Source organism: Nerophis lumbriciformis, linkage group LG01 (assembly GCF_033978685.3).
Source record: "Nerophis lumbriciformis linkage group LG01, RoL_Nlum_v2.1, whole genome shotgun sequence".
NCBI classification, from domain to species: Eukaryota; Metazoa; Chordata; class Actinopteri; order Syngnathiformes; family Syngnathidae; genus Nerophis; species Nerophis lumbriciformis.
In genome coordinates, this window is record NC_084548.2 from 59,036,354 (window position 1) to 59,055,856 (window position 19,503).

At 39.8% G+C, this 19,503-nt stretch overlaps 1 protein-coding gene across 2 annotated transcripts in view; it reads right to left on the bottom strand.

Annotated features, from left to right (window-relative positions):
• Positions 1 to 19,503, bottom strand: part of ap4b1 (adaptor related protein complex 4 subunit beta 1) — a 40,263-nt gene that overhangs the window by 18,073 nt on the left and 2,687 nt on the right. For both annotated transcript variants that reach the window (XM_061972061.2, XM_061972054.2), the window contains exons 3-7: positions 12,169 to 12,393; positions 8,552 to 8,682; positions 8,272 to 8,419; positions 4,765 to 5,050; positions 600 to 698 (exon numbers count right to left, since the gene is read on the bottom strand). In XM_061972061.2, the coding sequence (XP_061828045.1) occupies positions 600 to 698; positions 4,765 to 5,050; positions 8,272 to 8,419; positions 8,552 to 8,682; positions 12,169 to 12,393 (889 nt within the window). The remainder of the gene's footprint in view (positions 1 to 599; positions 699 to 4,764; positions 5,051 to 8,271; positions 8,420 to 8,551; positions 8,683 to 12,168; positions 12,394 to 19,503) is intronic.

Here is a 19,503-nt window from a genome sequence, read left to right on the forward strand (position 1 = left end):
TAAAAAAAGTGCAGAGGTAGAAATATTCTAAATAACCTCTTGTATATAATCTAAACATAAATAATGCCTCAGAACAAGTTCATTAAATTTAAACAAAAAACAGCAGACGAGCTCTCGCCCTGCACAGCTGTTTTGTGCTTTGTAGTGTCGATATGGGCTTGTAGATCGTTGGCCCCTTTATTTGCCACAGATATATACGTTCCTGTTTTACACACAGTATATTCTGCTTGCCATGTGTCACGGCCAGGACAAAAACACAGATACTTTTCCCGCAAATCATCCGTGAAGTTGCATTTACGTTTCGGCTTCTCTCTTGTGTCCTGTCTGTCTCTCGACTGTCTCGCTCTCTGTCTCTGACCCTCCCTCACGAATGTTGCTGCGTGCGCACACCTTCACAATTTGTTTTGTTTTTAACCCCTTCTTAACTCTGGACGTACATTGAAAATACACGCAACCCTAACTCAAAATACCGGAAATTTGAGGCATTTAAAAAAACCCGCCCGGACAGCCCCGCAAAAGAGGACATGTCCGGGAAAAAGAGGACGTATGGTCAGTCTAATATTATTAATACTATTACATCTGGCAACACTGTGCCTCACCTGCATCTTCCTCTGCTTGATAAAGGCTGGCTCAGCATAGCCACAGAAGAAACGCTTGTAGTGCGCCCCCATCAGGCCAGGGACAGACCGCAGCAGCAACTGCAAGGGGAACAGATTCATAAAAGATGCTGCTGGGACAGTTGTACAATAAAAACACTTAATGGGTAAATGGGTTAATGGGTTTAAAACAAACACATCTTCTGACTCCACATTACCTTAGATCTGTATCTTCATTTCATTGTTTATTTGATCCTATTTTGTATCGTTTATGATCCAACAATTATGGACTATCAGCGTCTCTCATTTGGTCCCAGTTGAAGAGTTAAAGCTGCTGTATGTCACACTCGTGTTCTAATAATAACCCCGACATTCATTTGTTAAATCTGTTCTTTTACAATACTATTAGAAACATATGGCAGCTGCTGGTGCTGTTGCTATTTTTGTTTGGTTCAAAATAATGTCACTTGGAGCCAGCAGCTTTGATTGATTGATTGATTGAAACTTTTATTAGTAGATTGCACAGTACAGTACATATTCCGTACAATTGACCACTAAATGGTAACACCCAAATATGTTTTTTAACTTGTTTAAGTCGGGGTCCAGGTTAATCAATTTATGGTACAAATATATACTATCAGCATAATACAGTCATCATACAAGTTAATCATCAGAGTATATACATTGAATTATTTACAATCCAGGGGGTGGGATGTGGAGGGGGAGGTTAGGTTGCTATCAGCATATTTTCAGGCATCATTTCAGTTTATCATCTGAGAAATGGACATTGTAACAGTGTAGGTCTCACTTCGTAGGATATGCACAGTGAGCAGTGAACATAGTGAGCTCAGAAAGCATAAGAACAAGTATATACATTTCATTATTACATTTGATGTGGTGGGGGGAAGGAGTTAGGCTAGGGTTGAAATTGCCTGGAGGTGTTCTTTTAGTGCGGTTTTGAGGAGGATAGAGATGCACTTTCTTTTACACCTGTTGGGAGTGCATTCCATATTGATGTGGCATAGAAGGAGAATGAGTTAAGACCTTTGTTAGATCGGAATCTGGGTTTGACGTGGTTGCTGGAGCTCCCCCTGGTGTTGTGGTTATGGCGGTCATTTACGTTCTGGAAGTAGTTTGACATGTACTTCGGTATCAGGGAGGTGTAGCTTATTTTATAGGCTAGGCTCAGTGCAAGTTGTTTTACTCTGTCCTCCACTCTGAGCCAGCCCACTTTGGAGAAGTGGGTAGGAGTGAGGTGGGAACTGGGAGCTTTAAAGGGGAACTGCATTTTGGGGGGAATTTTGCCTATTTGTTCACAAAACTTATGAGAAACAAGAAGACAAAAGGTTTTTGGTTTTTCTGCATTCTTACATGTAAAAATTGACTTGTTCTAGGTGGCTAGCAATGCAGCTAATATTAGCCATCAATTCTACCTCTAAATCACTTTAAAAATGCATTCAAAAACTGTCAACAATACTTCCTTTTTGTTCTGTAACCTGTATATTAACCAAACTGTAGCAGCATTGTTATTGTAAGCGTGAACACTGGGGAACTACTATTCTAGCGTAGTAACACATCGGCGAGCTACTGTATTAGCCCTAAAAGCTAACTACAGAAAGAGATAAACTAGTTTGAGTTTGTAATACACAACACCATGCGATAGGACACCAATCTGTACTGACTGAAAAACATGAACATTCATATTACAGTATCTGTAAAGTATTAATTCATGTTTGGTTTGTACACAGCTAGCCAGACAGTGTATGTACTGTAGTTGTACTAACACGCATCACGTGCTGCGTGTATCATGATCAATATAAAGTGTGACTCACTCGATGGACAGTTGTCTGTTTGGACCAGCTGGCCGGGGACGTTTTGCCCCGGTTTATTTGGGTAAGCACTCTATTAATGTCTAAATACCATAGCCTCAAATTCCACATTTTGCAGCTTCGAGTCACTTTCACCTCACTCTCTCGGCTTTCGTCTGCTCTAACGTCTCACTATTCTTCTTCTCACTATTACGTTGACCATCATTGTCCTTATTAATGGCTTTGCACAAAGATGACAACAAACTATTTTCATGTGATTTCATTAGGAGTGTCCCGTTCCCGAAACAACTTTTTCACTTCCGGTACGATGCCGATTTTGGAGCCTTGATTGTTGGCCGATACCGACATTGATCCAATGCGATATCAGCAGGAATCATACCTACTTGTATTATTTAGTAGTGTGAAATGTTGGAAAAGGTCTGGAATGGACTTATGCTGTCTTTAAGTTGAAGTGGAGTGGTAATTGTTTATTTGGTGGCACCTAGTGGTCAGAATAATTCATGAAGTTAAGCTCATGATGCGGACTCGTTAATGACTGGATACTTTCTAATACTGCCTCGGAGACTTTGTATGTGTAAGTAATATGTAACTATAATTATTTGGTACTTGTTTATATTGACAAATGTGCTGTTTTATTGTTCAATGATTATTACCTATGTCTAGTTGTGTGCTATTGTGTGCTTAGCTATTGTGTATCCACTAGCTCCTAGTAGCTTATAGCAGGGGTTCTTAACCTTTTTGACCTCGGGGCCCAACTTTTCCACTACAGATGGGCCCGGTCCCACTGAAACATTAAAACACAATTAGTAATCTTACTCTTGATTTGAATCATATTCAATAACTACAGTATATCTAACCTATTTACAGTTTACAACAGGGATGTCAAACATCGAACAGGTTCAATTCGGCCCGCGAGATGAGTTTAAGTGAAAAAATTGAGCTGCATTGTTAAATTAAAGAAACTGCTGTTCTAAATTTGTCCACTGGATGTCGCAATAGTCATTATTTTTTCGTAGACGAGCAAGTACACTAAGCAAGAGGTACACAGTAAAGCGAAGCTGCTGAGTTTTACAGTAGTAGTGCTTACTGTATTTTTCGGACTATAAGTCGCAGTTTTTTTTTCATAGTTTGGCCGGGCTCCAGTGCGACTTATATGTTTTTTTCTTTTTTTATTATGCATTTTCGGCAGGTGCGACTTATACTCCGGTGCGACTTATACTCCGAAAAATACGGTATATGTATGAGTGCACGTGTACTTTGTTTGAGTGTTAATAATTACATTGTGATATTTAAGACATGTCATATTGCTACAAAAAAATTATGTGCAACTAATTTTTTTAATTTAGTAGCACTTGTCTAGCAATGCATGCTTAAGACTTAGACTTAGACTTAGACTTTACAGCACAGATAAGAACTAAATTTCGTTACATAAGCTCATGGTAGGGCAGCACGGTGAAAGAGGGGTTAGTGCATCTGCCTCACAATACGAAGGTCCTGAGTAGTCGTGAGTTCAATCCCGGCCTCGGGATCTTTCTGTGTGGAGTTTGCATGTTCTCCCCGTGACTGCGTGGGTTCCCTCCGGGTACTCCGGCTTCCTCCCACCTCCAAAGACATGCACCTGGGGATAGGTTGATTGGCAACACTAAATTGGCGCTAGTGTGTGAATGTGAGTGTGAATGTTGTCTGTCTATCTGTGTTGGCCCTGTGATGAGATGGCGACTTGTCCAGGGTGTACCCCGCCTTCCGCCCGATTGTAGCTGAGATATGCTCCAGCGCCCCCCGCGAACCCAAAAGGGAATAAGCGGTAGAAAATGGATGGATGGAAGCTCATGGTAGTGCAGGATAAAAAAGCAATAAAGTGCATATATAAATAAATAAATATATATAAATAATATATATAATATATAATATATAAATATATATAAATAAATAAATAGATTACTGTACAGATAAATATATTGCACTTTTTCACATGCGTCCACGTTTATGGATGTATGTTATATTGTCTTTTTTATTCCAGCGAGTTAATCCATTTTGGGGGGAGTTGAGGGGATAATTTAATTATGATGCGTTTAAGAGTCTTACGGCCTGAGGGAAGAAGCTGTTACAGAACCTGAAGGTTCTGCGGAACCTCTTTTTAGAGTCCAGCAGTGAAAACAGTCCTTGGTGGGGGTGGGAGGAGTCTTTGCAGATTTTCTGAGCCCTGGTCAGGCAGCAGCTTTTTGCGATGTTAATCTTCTGGTATCATTATTAATGTTAGGCTATCTGGTGCTAAGGAAATGTAAATGTAATGCATCCATGCCAGTGCAAATGTTTATTTCTTAAAGACATACGCTCACCTGGATGTGGCAGAGCGCAGTGAACCTCATCTCTCTGGACGCACTCCCACAGGCGGCCAGTAGTGGGCCCTGTACTCGTTCCAAGGCCGCCAGGCTGACGGCAGGCAAGGCAGAAGATAGGCTGAGGAAGAGGCTCAGTGTGGCGGCCATCACGGGAGGGTGCGGGCTAACTAAGGAGGAGTCCAGCAGGGAGAGGATGTCAAAGAGCTCGTCGTCGGAATGAGGCTGGTAGCGCTGGAGGATCTTCAGCACCTCGCTCTGACCCCACACGTCACATTCCTTCAGCCTATGTTGACACACACAAAGAGCTATGAACATGTGAGCGCGGTACAGGTAGGGAGACAGGTAAAAGTCACTCAGATTTTACTTGCAAACATAGTAGGCCACATTGAAATATCGACTACTATCCCTAATATGGTAACCACAATACCAGAGTCTCAGTAGTCGATGCATATGACTTCCCACATATTTGATACCAGAATATTGTTTTTTTATAAAAACGGAACCTACTGTTTGTGGGTTGGGCTCTCGGGGTGGCTGGGGCCGTGCTCTGGCTCCCACGCACACTGGGAGTCGACTATATTGTAAATACAAATTCACATATACTCACATACATACATAGGTACCTACGCTCCCACATACATACACAAATACAGTACATATTTACATACTCAAAGTTCGTACATCCACACGCACATTCATTATACAAACATACACATACACATACTGTACATATACACTCACTGTACAAACACATATACACATACTGTACATATACGTATATTCACTGTACAAACATACATATACACATACTGTACATATACATTCACTGTACAAACACATATACACATATTGTACATATACATTCACTGTACAAACACATATACACATATTGTACATATACATTCACTGTACAAACATACATATACACATACTGTACATATACATTCACTGTACAAACACATATACACATTCTGTACATATACAAGTACATATGCATACGTACACTCATGCACATAATCACGTTTCATCAAACATATATTAACGTTGTTGCCCTAGGGTAAACTGGGTATAACACATGGCACACTGGCAAAGCTTAACCTATTGTTACTATAACAATCTACAAGGTTAATGTAGGTTGCTTTTCTTTCTCCCCCTCCATTTTTCTGCATTCTTTCGTATCTGAGGTTATCACTACGTATATGTATTGTTGCATTTGAACAACTGTATTGTTAAAAATAGAGCTAAATTATTGGTATTGTTCATTATCAATAGCGCTATTTCTATTGGTATTTGTATTGCTCCATTTGTAGTGTAATAATGCTCATTGTCATTACTGTATTATTTTTTATGTTCGCTAACTGCTTATTTGCTGTCACTTTTACCATCATATTTGTACATGTCGTATTTGCTGATGTTGCTCTATTGTTGTTGTTGTTGTGTTTGCTGTTGTTGTTTTTGTCTCTCTGTCTAATCCCCCTCTTGTCCCCACAATTTCCCCCTCTGTCTTCTTTTTTCTCTCTTTCTATCCCCTCCTGCTCCGGCCTGGCTGCACCAAATGATAATATAAATACATTTAATAAAGTCAAACACGAATAAGGCAACAAGAGAAGCATCCTACACTTCTCTTTTGTAAAGTAAATCTGAACAGCCGATATGGGCATCTACATCAACTATATGATTTGCCTGAGAAGCTGGACAGGACAAAACAAACAAAAACAAAAAAAAACGGAACCTGTGTACTTTGAATTTTAACTACAGTTTTGAAAAGTGTTTGAAGGTGTCAAGTATTTAAAATCAGTGTGCAACAATAGAATTCGAATCAGTATGAGCTGCCAAGAGTTAAAAAATACATTGAAAAAATAACAGCAGTGTTGTAGGGGTGTCAAAAAAAGGTTGATTTTCAGATTAATCACGATTCTTATTTGTAACGATTCTTAATCGATTAAAAAAAAAAAAAAAAAATATATATATATATATATATATATATATATATATATATATACACATATATATATATATATATATATATATATATATATATATACACACATATATATATATATATATATATATATATATATATATATATATATATATATATATATATATATATATATGTATAAATGTGTGTGTGTGTATATATATTTTTATTCTTTTATTCCACCAATCTGTCAAGCCACTAAGACAAACCATATTGTTGATGTAGAAGATCTATATAAATAAATAAATGATAAATGGGTTATACTTGTATAGCGCTTTTCTACCTTCAAGGTACTCAAAGCGCTTTGACAGTATTTCCACATTCACCCATTCACACACACATTCACACACTGATGGCGGGAGCTGCCATGCAAGGCGCTAACCAGCAGCCATCAGGAGCAAGTGGTGAAGTGTCTTGCCCAAGGACACAACGGACGTGACTAGGATGGTAGAAGGTGGGGATTGAACCCCAGTAACCAGCAACCCTCCGATTGCTGGCACGGCCACTCTACCAACTTCACCACGCCGCCCCCAATATATCTGCAATAATATCTGCTGTACAGATTTATTTTAGAAAAGTGTTGGATACTTCTCGTGTTGCCTTATTTGTATTTGACTTTATTAAATGTTTGGGAAGCAGTTTATTAAACAAAATCATTTTTTTAAGAAATAAAGAAATGGATCAGCTGTTTATCTATTTTATGGAGGAATGTAGTTAATCCGAGAACTGGCATCCAATAGAAAAAGTTACATTTTGAATCGAGAATCGATTCTGAAGCGAATCGTTACTCTCACAGCCCAACATATGGTGGTAGTGTTACATCATTATGTCATTAGTAATGACATATGCGGATAAAAAGGCTTAAAAATATATTTACATACAAATCTTTGTGTTTTTAATCCTTATTAGTATCAACATTTCAGCCTTTTTTCATTACTTGAAGTGTTTTTGCTCTTTTTTTACTTTTTGGTTTATCATTATCTCCAAAGTGCCATAAAAAGAGGTGCGTTCAGGCCACACTTTGCCTTCCTGGTGAAAGAAGTGAAGCAGTGGTGTTCAAAGTGTTGCCAAACAACAGAAGAGTGTCTCTAAAATGTCTTTTCTTCCACTTACAGAAGTGCTAAAGGTTGGCTTGCACGCTTTTCTGCATGCGGTGGTAATGCACACTCCCTGGGCTTGTGGTGGCGGATCTACACTCTCACCTTCATGACTGTTTGTATTTGATTATTGAATAAATTCCTGACGCAATATACACCTCTTTCACTTTTAGTATGTAGCTGTACTTGCTAAATATAGCAACAAAGTGGGTAATTTCTGTTAAGTCTAATTCTCTGACTAACCAGACCAAATCCTTATTTGTGAAAGACTTGCATAAAAAAAACCAAAATGGAAACACTACATCATTGGTTAAAAACAGCGTGACTCAGTAGTCAGAATTGACGCAGAGGAAGAATCCATAGTTAAAAAAGCAGTTATTTTTTACGTGTTGGTATCGACTTGGTTGATTTGAAGTCCTGGCCTACCTGTTGAGAAGGTGATGAGCGATGGGTTTGTTGATGGTGACCCCGCCTTCCTCCTTAAGGATCTCCTCCAGAGCTCGAAGGCAGTTCACCATCACGATGGGATCCGGGTCCCTCAGAAGGCCATACAGCTCATTCACCACTGAGGCATCTGGCAGAAATATCATCACGTGGAAAAAAATACAAATAAATAAAATGTACTGTACGTAGGAGGCTCTTGTTACTCCACACATCAGTCCATAACATACACAGAGCTGGATGGATGGAAGAGATGACACCTCACCTGTCTCAGAATTGGGTTGGAGATTGTGCAGTTTGGCCCAGCCGAGCACAGCAACCCGTCGCACGCAGGCAGCTCTGTCCCTCAGTCCTGCTGACAAAGGCTGCTCCACGTACTCCACCAGACCGGGTAACCTGGAAGACGCACAGTCAGTCCAGAAGGTTGAGACCACGGGTGTTGTGTCCAAAATTAATTAATTAATTGACAGACAGGCCGACAGACCACCAGACAGCCTCAGGGACGGCAGAGAGGAGGAGTTTCGTAGCCTGGTGAGGGACTTTGCTGTCTGGTGCCACAGGAACCTCTTGCAGCCCAATCCGTCAAAGACCAAGGAGCTGGTCATTGACTTTGGGAGGTCGAGTCCAAGGTCACAACCTATTGTGATCGGGGGAGTCGAGGTACAGACCGTGGACTCATTCAAGTACCTCGGGGTGCGGGTGGACAATAAGCTGGACTGGACTGTTAACACGGACCACTTGTACAGGAAAGGACAGAGCAGGCTGTACTACACGAGGAGGCTACGCTCCTTCAACATTTGCAAAAAACTATTGTGGATATACTACCAGTCTGTGGTTGCCAGTGTTCTGTTCTACATCGTAGTGTGCTGGGGGGATAGTACATCTAAGAAGGACAGCTCCAGACTGGAGAAACTGATCAGGCGGGCCGGCTCTACGATCGGAATAAAACTGGATTTACTGGTGACGGTGGCAGAGAAGAGGACTGTGGAAAAACAACTGAGCATCATGGATGATGCCAGTCACCCTCTGCATACTGTTATCAGTAGCCAGAGGAGCCTGTTCAGTGCTAGACTGCTTCATCCCAAGTGCAGGACAAATAAGACTAAAAAACTCCTTTGTCCCACACGCCATCAACTCCTCTCTGGGGGGAGGGGGGTAATAGGATTACAGGGGATGCAAAACAATAACAATACTGAAATAAACTGCAACAAAAACAGTGCAATTAACAGTGCAATACATTTTCATAACATGGTCACTATTGCATAGTTTCTCTTGTTATATTCTTATTTTTACTGTTATATTTGTATTATTTTTGTTGCTTTTTATTTTTATTGTTATTGTTGTATTTTATTTGTATTTATACCCCCTTTATTTACTTTTTACTTTTTAAATTCGATCTCAATTCTGTGCACTGCTGCTGGAATTAAAATTTTCCTGAGGGAACTCTCCTGCAGGAATCAATAAAGTACTATCTGTCTATCTATCTTATCTTTCTCCATGTGATCAGCAGCAAACTTTAGATGAGCCTTAAGGTGTCGCTTCTGGAGCAAGGGCTTCCTTCTTGCATGGTAGCCTCTCAGTTCATGGCGATGCAAAACACGCTTGACTGTGGACACTGACACCTGTGTTCCAGCAGCTTCCAATTCATTGCAGACCTGCTTTTTGGTGGTTCTCGGTTGACTCTTGATCATCCTGATAAATTTTCTCTCAGCAGCAGGTGATAGCTTGTGTTTTCTTCCTGATCGTGGCGGTGACAAAACTGTGTCATGCACTTTATACTTAAGAACAATTGTCTGCACAGTTGCTCTTGGGACCTTGAGCTGCTTTGAAATGGCGCCAAGTGACTTTCCTGACTTGTTCAAGTCAATGATTCATTTTTTAAGATCTGTGCTGAGTTCCTTTGACTTTCCCATTGTCGCGTTTGTAACCAAGTCTAATGACTGCATCACATGAGCCCTATTTAAATGGGCTCAGAGAAGTCAACAGGTGTCGTCTATCATAATCACTCACATTAAGTTAAGAGTGCCATGAAGCTAATTTGATTAGATTGTAACTTTTCTACATCACCAACATTGATAATGTATGTTGCTGTATGTATACTTTTGATCCAGCAGATTTGGTCACATTTTCAGTAGACCCATAATAAATTCATAAAAGAACCAAACTTCATGAATGTTTTTTGTGACAAACAAGTATGTGCTCCAATAACTCTATCACAAAAAAATAACAGTTGTAGAAATTATTGGAAACTCAAGACAGCCATGGCATTATGTCCTTCACAAGTGTATGTACACTTTTTGACCACGACTGTGTGTGTGTGTGTGTGTGTATATATATATATATATATATATATATGTATATATGTATATATATATATGTATGTATGTATGTATGTATATATATATATATATATATATATATATACACACACACACACACACACACACACACACACACACACAGATGTATATATACATATAGTTACTTTGCATGAAGTTGGCTTGTTTGTGTATATATATATATATATATATATATATATATATATATATATATATATATATATATATATATATATATATATATATATATATATATATATATCAATCATACCTGCCAACTTTTGAAATCAGAAAAACCTAGTACCCAGGGTCCAGGGGCCGCAGGCCCCGGTAGGTCCAGGACAAAGTCCTGGTGGGGGGTTCAGGCTTCGCCCCCCGACGCAAAATGATTATTAGCATTCAGACAGGTTAAAATGTTGCTAAAACCATCACTTTTCTATCAGTCAGTGACTTTTCAAAACAAAAATATTACAGCAAAAATCATATGGGTTGATTGACATGTTTATTCTGTAAGCTAACTTCAATAGTTTGAAATTATTTTGACAGTTAATGCCAGTTATCCTGTCAACCTTTCACAAGACTTCAATTTGTTAATTGAAAGTATAAACAGTATAAACACTTTTTACAGTAAACAAATGGTAAAACAGTACTAAACAATTCCATTAAAAAAAAATTGGTGTCATTATTAACTTTCTGTCCAAGCTTGTATAATCTACTGCCTTGTTCAATTGTAAAAAATATTCTGTGCCTAAAATTCACATTTCTATCACAATTATCATACTGTAAACATGGTAAGCTAACTTCATTAAAATTAATAGTCCTGTCAATAGCATGGAATTACAATTCAAATGTAGTTTTTTTGTAAGCCTTTCAAAAGAATTCAAAATATGAAAAATTAATGAAAATTAATTTAAGCCATCAGACACTTGAAAAGTGGCACATCACATCTCTAATGTAATCATTTTAACTTTTCAACAGAAATAGCACTGCAAAAATATTAAGGACATACTTCTGTATTTTGGTAGTTATGCTGTCAACATTTAACAAGATTTCTTCAACTTGGACTTGAAAGCATAAATAGTATAAACACTTTTAACAGTATAACAGTACTAAACAATTCCAATAGATAACATTGGTGTCATTACCTTTTTGTGGCTAAAATCCGAAAAACGTTTAAAGTTTTCCACTAGTATCGCTAGCAACGGCATTAGACTTGTGTTTTTTTGTCCCAACGTGGTCTTTTACATCGCTATTTCCTCCGTGTCCGATCGAAAAATCTTGTCTGCACAAGGTGCAATTCGCGTAGTTTTCACCCTTTTTGGAACGAATAATTATTCCCGGATAGGCTTTTGAATATTCTTCACGGAATGACTGCAGTTATAAAGGATTTTTGAATTGTTGCTATTTTTAGAATATTTAAAAAAAAATCTCACGTACCCCTTGGCATATTTTCAAGTACCCCCAGGGGTACGCGTACCCCCATTTGAGAACCACTGCTTTAGACCACCATCACAACAACAATTTAGAATTTATATCCACTCACCTCAGGTTGGTCATGTTCCTCAAGGCCAAGCTGCGCACCATGGGGTTTGGATCCTGGCAGTCTTTCCTCAGTGTGTTGATGACCAGCAGTGACAGCTCTGGGTTCAACGCGGCATAGGAGCACAGGAAGACGTAGACCAGCTTCTTCTGGACCACGTCAACTGTGGCACACGCTTTGACCATCTCGCTGAACAGGTTGGACACATCCACGCCTTGTGACATCAGCCTGAGACGTGAAAAGAAGTGACAAATTCAACATTCAGATGACTTAACATAATTGGATCCGGATTTGGGCCCTACAAACTTGAGGTCATGAAAGGTAGACCAATTTTGCTGTCTAAATTCAATAATGAGGTGGTTGGAATCATATTATGAATGTGTAACTTCACCTAAACCCAACATGAACCCTTCACTGTTCGCTAACACAGACGTCGTAACAACATTAAAGCTCACTTTTATGCATCCACACACAGCAACAACATTTGGGAACCAGAATGAGGTGATAGAAGAAAAGTTCTGAAAATTTGAACTCAAACTGTGGAGGCATGGCAGAGGCATTAATAAAACAATCTCGCCTTCCTTCATACTTGTTCAAAATGACCCGTTTGGAATTTGCACAACTTGTGACGTCACCAGTTAGGAAAACCGTCACAGAATTATCCATATATAGTAAGGATGTAACGGTACGTGTATTTGTATTGAACCGTTTCGGTACGGGGGGTTCGGTTTGGAGGTGTACCGAACGAGTTTCCACATGGACATATTAAATAGCGCACCGCACGTTGTGTAAACAATGCACACTGAGGCACAACACACGGCATGCTAGCAACAACCAGGCTACTACAACATGCAAAAGCCAGAGCTGGAAGACCCTCCTGCATCGTTAAGATCTGCCGTTTGGGAACATGTCGGCTTCGCGGTGCGACACAACAATGGATAACATCGCTTCAACGAAGAGAAAGACGAACAAACACAGCTCCCACCGCATTCAAGCAGCCTCTCCTCGGCGAGTCAGACAGGGCTAAAGCAATAACAAATGCCGTTGGTGTTTTTATAGCAGCAAATTTAAGACCATATTGCATTAAAAACTAGATTTATCCTCTTACTGCCAAGTTAGCCAGGCACTACCTCACCAGCCCTGCTACCTCCGTGCCCAGCGAAAGGGTATTTTCCACAGCTGGAGACATTTTAACTGCAAGCAGGTCTGCTTTTTCTGCAGACAATGTGGATAAACTGATTTTTCTGGCAAAAAAAAATGAAAATTGAGTGAAAGTCACCAGTGTTAAAGGCTGGGGGGGGGAAAGAAAAGTTAATCTGAGGCTGAGTTGACTTGAAACTGTTTAATGTTGCACTTTTTGTATGTAGAAGAAAAGTTTTATCATTTTATTTAATCTGAGCAACAACTTGAAGCAGTTTAATGTTGCACTATATATGTGGAAATGTTGCACTTTACATGTAGAAAGGTTTTGTTAAGAAACCAATTCTGAGCCTTATCTTATTTAGTTTTTATTTTATATATGTTGACTGCATTAACCCTGGCAATCAAATTGTTATGTTAAAAAGATAAAGCCATTGTTTACCCATTTTGGTAAATAAATAACCAGAAAATGTATATTTTGTTGTTTTCTTACTGTACCGAAAATGAACCGAACCGTGACCTCTAAACCGAGGTACGTACCGAACCAAAATTTTTGTGTACCGTTACACCCTTAATAGATAGTATACATTTACCGTACACGAAGATGTTTAAGTTTAAGATGGTCTGTAAATCATATGCAACATTTGGACCAAAGAACCACTATTATGTGTACACCACAAGGAAGTGTTTTACATGTAGAAAAACCTCATAAAATGAATACTTTAGCCCCAAGTAGATGCACTAATAATAACCCTACATGAATTGGCTAATATCTACTTTACACTGTGGAGTAAAGGGAAATGTGACATATTCATAATCATAGTTAAGTAAATAATGACAGGTTATATCATATTAAAATTCACATTTTGGCTAATTTAGGAATATATTAGGGTGCCTTCAAAAGTTAAAAAAGTCAAATATATACAGGTAAAAGCCAGTAAATTAGAATATTTTGAAAAACTTGATTTATTTCAGTAATTGCATTCAAAAGGTGTAACTTGTACATTATATTTATTCATTGCACACAGACTGATGCATTGAAATGTTTATTTCATTTAATTTTGATGATTTGAAGTGGCAACAAATGAAAATCCAAAATTCCGTGTGTCACAAAATTAGAATATTGTGTAAGGCTAATACAAAAAAGGGATTTTTAGAAATGTTGGCCAACTGAAAAGTATGAAAATGAAAAATATGAGCATGTACAATACTCAATACTTGGTTGGAGCTCCTTTTGCCTCAATTACTGCGTTAATGCGGCGTGGCATGGAGTCGATGAGTTTCTTGCACTGCTCAGGTGTTATGAGAGCCCAGGTTGCTCTGATAGTGGCCTTCAACTCTTATGCGTTTTTGGGTCTGGCATTCTGCATCTTCCTTTTCACAATACCCCACAGATTTTCTATGGGGCTAAGGTCAGGGGAGTTGGCGGGCCAATTTAGAACAGAAATACCATGGTCCGTAAACCAGGCACGGGTAGATTTTGCGCTGTGTGCAGGCGCCAAGTCCTGTTGGAACTTGAAATCTCCATCTCCATAGAGCAGGTCAGCAGCAGGAAGCATGAAGTGCTCTAAAACTTGCTGGTAGACGGCTGCGTTGACCCTGGATCTCAGGAAACAGAGTGGACCTACACCAGCTGGACTGCTGCTGAGTGGTCCAAAGTCATGTTTTCTGACGAAAGCAAATTTTGCATTTCCTTTGGAAATCGAGGTCCCAGAGTCTGGAGGAAGACAGGAGAGGCACAGGATCCACGTTGCCTGAAGTCTAGTGTAAAGTTTCCACCATCAGTGATGGTTTGGGGTGCCATGTCATCTGCTGGTGTCGGTCCACTCTGTTACCTGAGATCCAGGGTCAACGCAGCCGTCTACCAGCAAGTTTTAGAGCACTTCATGCTTCCTGCTGCTGACCTGCTCTATGGAGATGGAGATTTCAAGTTCCAACAGGACTTGGCGCCTGCACACAGCGCAAAATCTACCCGTGCCTGGTTTACGGACCATGGTATTTCTGTTCTAAATTGGGCCGCCAACTCCCCTGACCTTAGCCCCATAGAAAATCTGTGGGGTATTGTGAAAAGGAAGATGCAGAATGCCAGACCCAAAAACGCAGAAGAGTTGAAGGCCACTATCAGAGCAACCTGGGCTCTCATAACACCTGAGCAGTGCCAGAAACTCATCGACTCCATGCCACGCCGCATTAACGCAGTAATTGAGGCAAAAGGAGCTCCAACCAAGTATTGAGTATTGTACATGCTCATATTTTTCATTTTCATACTTTTCAGTTGGCCAACATTTCTAAAAATCCCTTTTTTGTATTAGCCTTAAGTAATATTCAAATTTTGTGACACACGGAATTTTGGATTTTCATTTGTTGCCACTTCAAATCATCAAAATTAAATGAAATAAACATTTGAATGCATCAGTCTGTGTGCAATGAATAAATATAATGTACAAGTTACACCTTTTGAATGCAATTACTGAAATAAATCAAGTTTTTCAAAATATTCTAATTTACTGGCTTTTACCTGTATACATGTATATATTTACATGTGTTTCAAACAGCTAGTTTGAATTAAATTAAGTCAACAATTGTTTTTAGTTGCATGTAAACAATAACAAACGGTGCGTGTGTATGTGGAGAGCTGTGGTTAGGTTTAGGGCGAGGTGAGGGCCCTTCAGGAGTCATGGGGCCACAAATAAAATTGTGTTTAGGGCCAAACACAAAAAGCCTTGTCATTTTCACATTGGGGTGAACATGTGCAGTACACCCAGATGGAGATGCTGCCTTAGAATTAACCCTGACACCTTGTGTTGAATCAGCATTCTGGGCAATTTTAATTGATGAGGATGGAATATTTGTGTTTTGTTCACGTACAAAACCCAAAACCAGTGAAGTTGTAAACAAAAACAGAATACAATGATTTGCAAATCCTTTTAAACTTATATTCAAATGAATATACCGCAAAGACAAGATATTTAATGTTCGAACTGAGAAAGTTTTTTTTTTTTTGCAAATAATCATTAACTTAGAATTTAATGGCAGCAACACATTGCAAAAAAGTTGGCACAGGAGCATTTTTACCACTGTGTTGCATGGCCTTTCCTTTTAACAACACTCAGTAAACGTTTGAGAACTGAGGAGACACATTTTTGAAGCTTTTCAGGTGGAATTATTTCCCATTCTTGCTTGATGTTCAGCTTAAGTTGTTCAACAGTTCGGGGTCTCCATTGTCGTATTTTACGCTTCATAATGCGCCACAATTTTCAATGGGAGACAGGTCTGGACTACAGGCAGGCCAGTCTAGTGCCCGCACTCTTTTACTATGAAGCCACGTTGATGTAACACGTGGCTTGGCATTGTCTTGCTGAAATAAGCAGGGGCGTCCATGATAACGTTGCTTGGATGGCAACATATGTTGCTCCAAAACCTGTACGTACCTTTCAGCATTATTGGTGCCTTCACAGGTGTGTAAGTTACCCATGCCTTGGGCACTAATACACCCCCATACATCACAGATGCTGGCTTTTGAACTTTGCGCCTATAACAATCCGGATGGTTCTTTTCCTCTTTGTTCCGGAGGACACAACGTTCACAGTTTCCAAAATTAAATTTGAAAGGTGGACTCGTCAGACCACAGAACACTTTTACACTCTGCATCAGTCCATCTTAGATGAGCTCAGGCACAGCAAAGCTGGCGGCGTTTCTGGGTGTTGTTGATAAATGGCTTTTGCGTTGCATAGTAGATTTTTAACTTGCACTTACAGATGTAGCGACAAACTGTAGTTACTGACAGTGGTTTTCTGAAGTGTTCCTGAGTCCATGTGGCGATATCCTTTACACACTGATGTTCTTTTTTGATGCAGTACCGCCTGAGGGATCCAAGGTCACGGGCATTCAATGTTACGTGCAGTGATTTCTCCAGATTCTCTGAACCTTTTGATGATATTAAAGACCTTAGATGGTGAAATCCCTAAATTGTTTGCAAAAGCTCGTTGAGAAATGTTGTTCGTAAACTGTTCGACAATTAGCTTACCCATTTGTTCACAAAGTGGTGACCCTCGCCCCATCCTTGTTTGTGAATGACTGAGCATTTCATGGAAGCTGCTTTTATACCCAATCATGGCACCCACCTGTTCCCAATTAGCCTGTTCACCTGTGGGTAGTTCCAAATAAGTGTTTGATGAGCATTCCTCAACTTTCTCAGTCTTTTTTGCCACTTATGCCAGCTTTTATAAACATGTTGCAGGCATCAAATTCCAAATTAGCTAAAATTTGCAAAAAATAACAGTTTTCCAGTTTTAAACGTTAAGTATCTGGTCTTTGAATATAGATTGAAAAGGATTTGTCATTGTATTCTGTTTTTATTTACGATTTACACAACGTGGGCAGCACGGTGGAACAGGGGTTAGTGCATGTGCCTCACAATACGAAGGTCCTGAGTAGTCCTGGGTTCAATCCCGGGCTCGGGATCTTTCTGTGTGGAGTTTGCATGTTCTCCCTGTGACTGCGTGGGTTCCCTCCGGGTACTCCGGCTTACTCCCACCTCCAAAGACATGCACCTGGGGATAGGTTGATTGGCAACACTAAATTGGCCCTAGTGTGTGAATGTGAGTGTGAATGTTGTCTGTCTATCTGTGTTGGCCCTGTGATGAGGTGGCGACTTGTCCAGGGTGTACCTCGCCTTCCGCTCGAATGCAGCTGAGATAGGCTCCAGCACCCCCCGCGACCCCAAAAGGGACAAGCGGTAGAAAATGGATGGATGGATTTACACAACATGCCAACTTTACTGGTTTTGGGGTTTGTATGTGGGCATGGCTGCATTTACCATTGAGGACACCGAGGTCACGTCCTCTGTATTTTTTTTAGGTGACAAAAGGATGATGATATGACTGACTGTAAATATACTTTGTCTCGGACATTGTGTGCGCTGTACATCACCATGCGTAGATCATCTTCTGTCAATATACGATCTTTGGTCATGCACAGCCCGCCACAATTCCAACAACGTAACGCAAATAAGTCCACTTTTACTTTAAACATTATGTGATCATGTGTCAACATTCTATCCATCCATTTCCTACCGCTTGTCCCGTTCGGGGTCACGGGGGGTGCTGAAGCCTATCTCAGCTGCATTTGGGCGGAAGGCGAGGTACACCCTGGACAAGTCGCCATCTCACATTTTACCCCAAATGTATTTATGGCCATGTCATGCTCTGTCACTGATTACAACGTGAACTAAAAATGTTGTTCGCCACTTCCGGTGGCTCTGTGGCGGATGTCTTTAGTATTTACTTTACAAACCACATGATCTTGGGTTCAAAATGATCGTAGTTAAAAATTTGGTATGCTTTTTAAATTTACGTTTTAACAGTGGTGGGCCGTCAAGGCCAGCAAGGCCTTCTCTGCTGGCCTAAAATAATCAGAAATCATAATCATAATTAAAGATACAATTTTTTTTTTCATTTACTTTCCCTAACTATCTAAAAGTATTCATATTCTCTTCATGTCATATTATGCTTGTTCCAATGCTGTTGTTTTTAGTTTTAGTTTGTATCCAATCAGAATTCAGCTCGCTTATGTTGTCATGCTGTACGAAATCTGCCTTAAGAATCGACAATGCGAATGTCCGTGTACTGTAAGCGGACGGGAACCTACAGGTGATAGACAGTTGCGATAGCCAATCAGATCACAAGTTGTTGTCAGTAAGGCCTTCTAGCTGGCCTCACGTTGAACGTGACATCTACGCGTCCTGTGATTGAATACTCACCGGGACCGTTAGTGGATTAATTTGAGAACCCATACAGTTGATAGACAGTTGCAATAGCCAATCAGATCACAAGTTGTTGACAGTATGAAAATTAAATGGGGAAATGCCCCGCCATTTTCACTCGAATAAGTCGACGACGAGGGTTACCACTGGCTTATACGGCGCTGAATAGGTGCTACAAATGGTGAGTTCAAATATTTAATTTTTTCACTTTTAATATGTTTTTTGCTATTTTAATTTTGCCAGTTTTAATTGATTTGTAAATGTCCCAGAAAAGAACCCGTTTTGTACACTGTTGAGGCGGTTCAATGCTTAGTAGTGCGTACATGTGTTCCTGTATAGTATTTCTCCAGCAATGGTCATGTGGTTACATAAATTAGGGTATTTTGAGAAGTAATCATTGAAGTCGGACATCACTGAAGGCCTAGGTGGGAAAC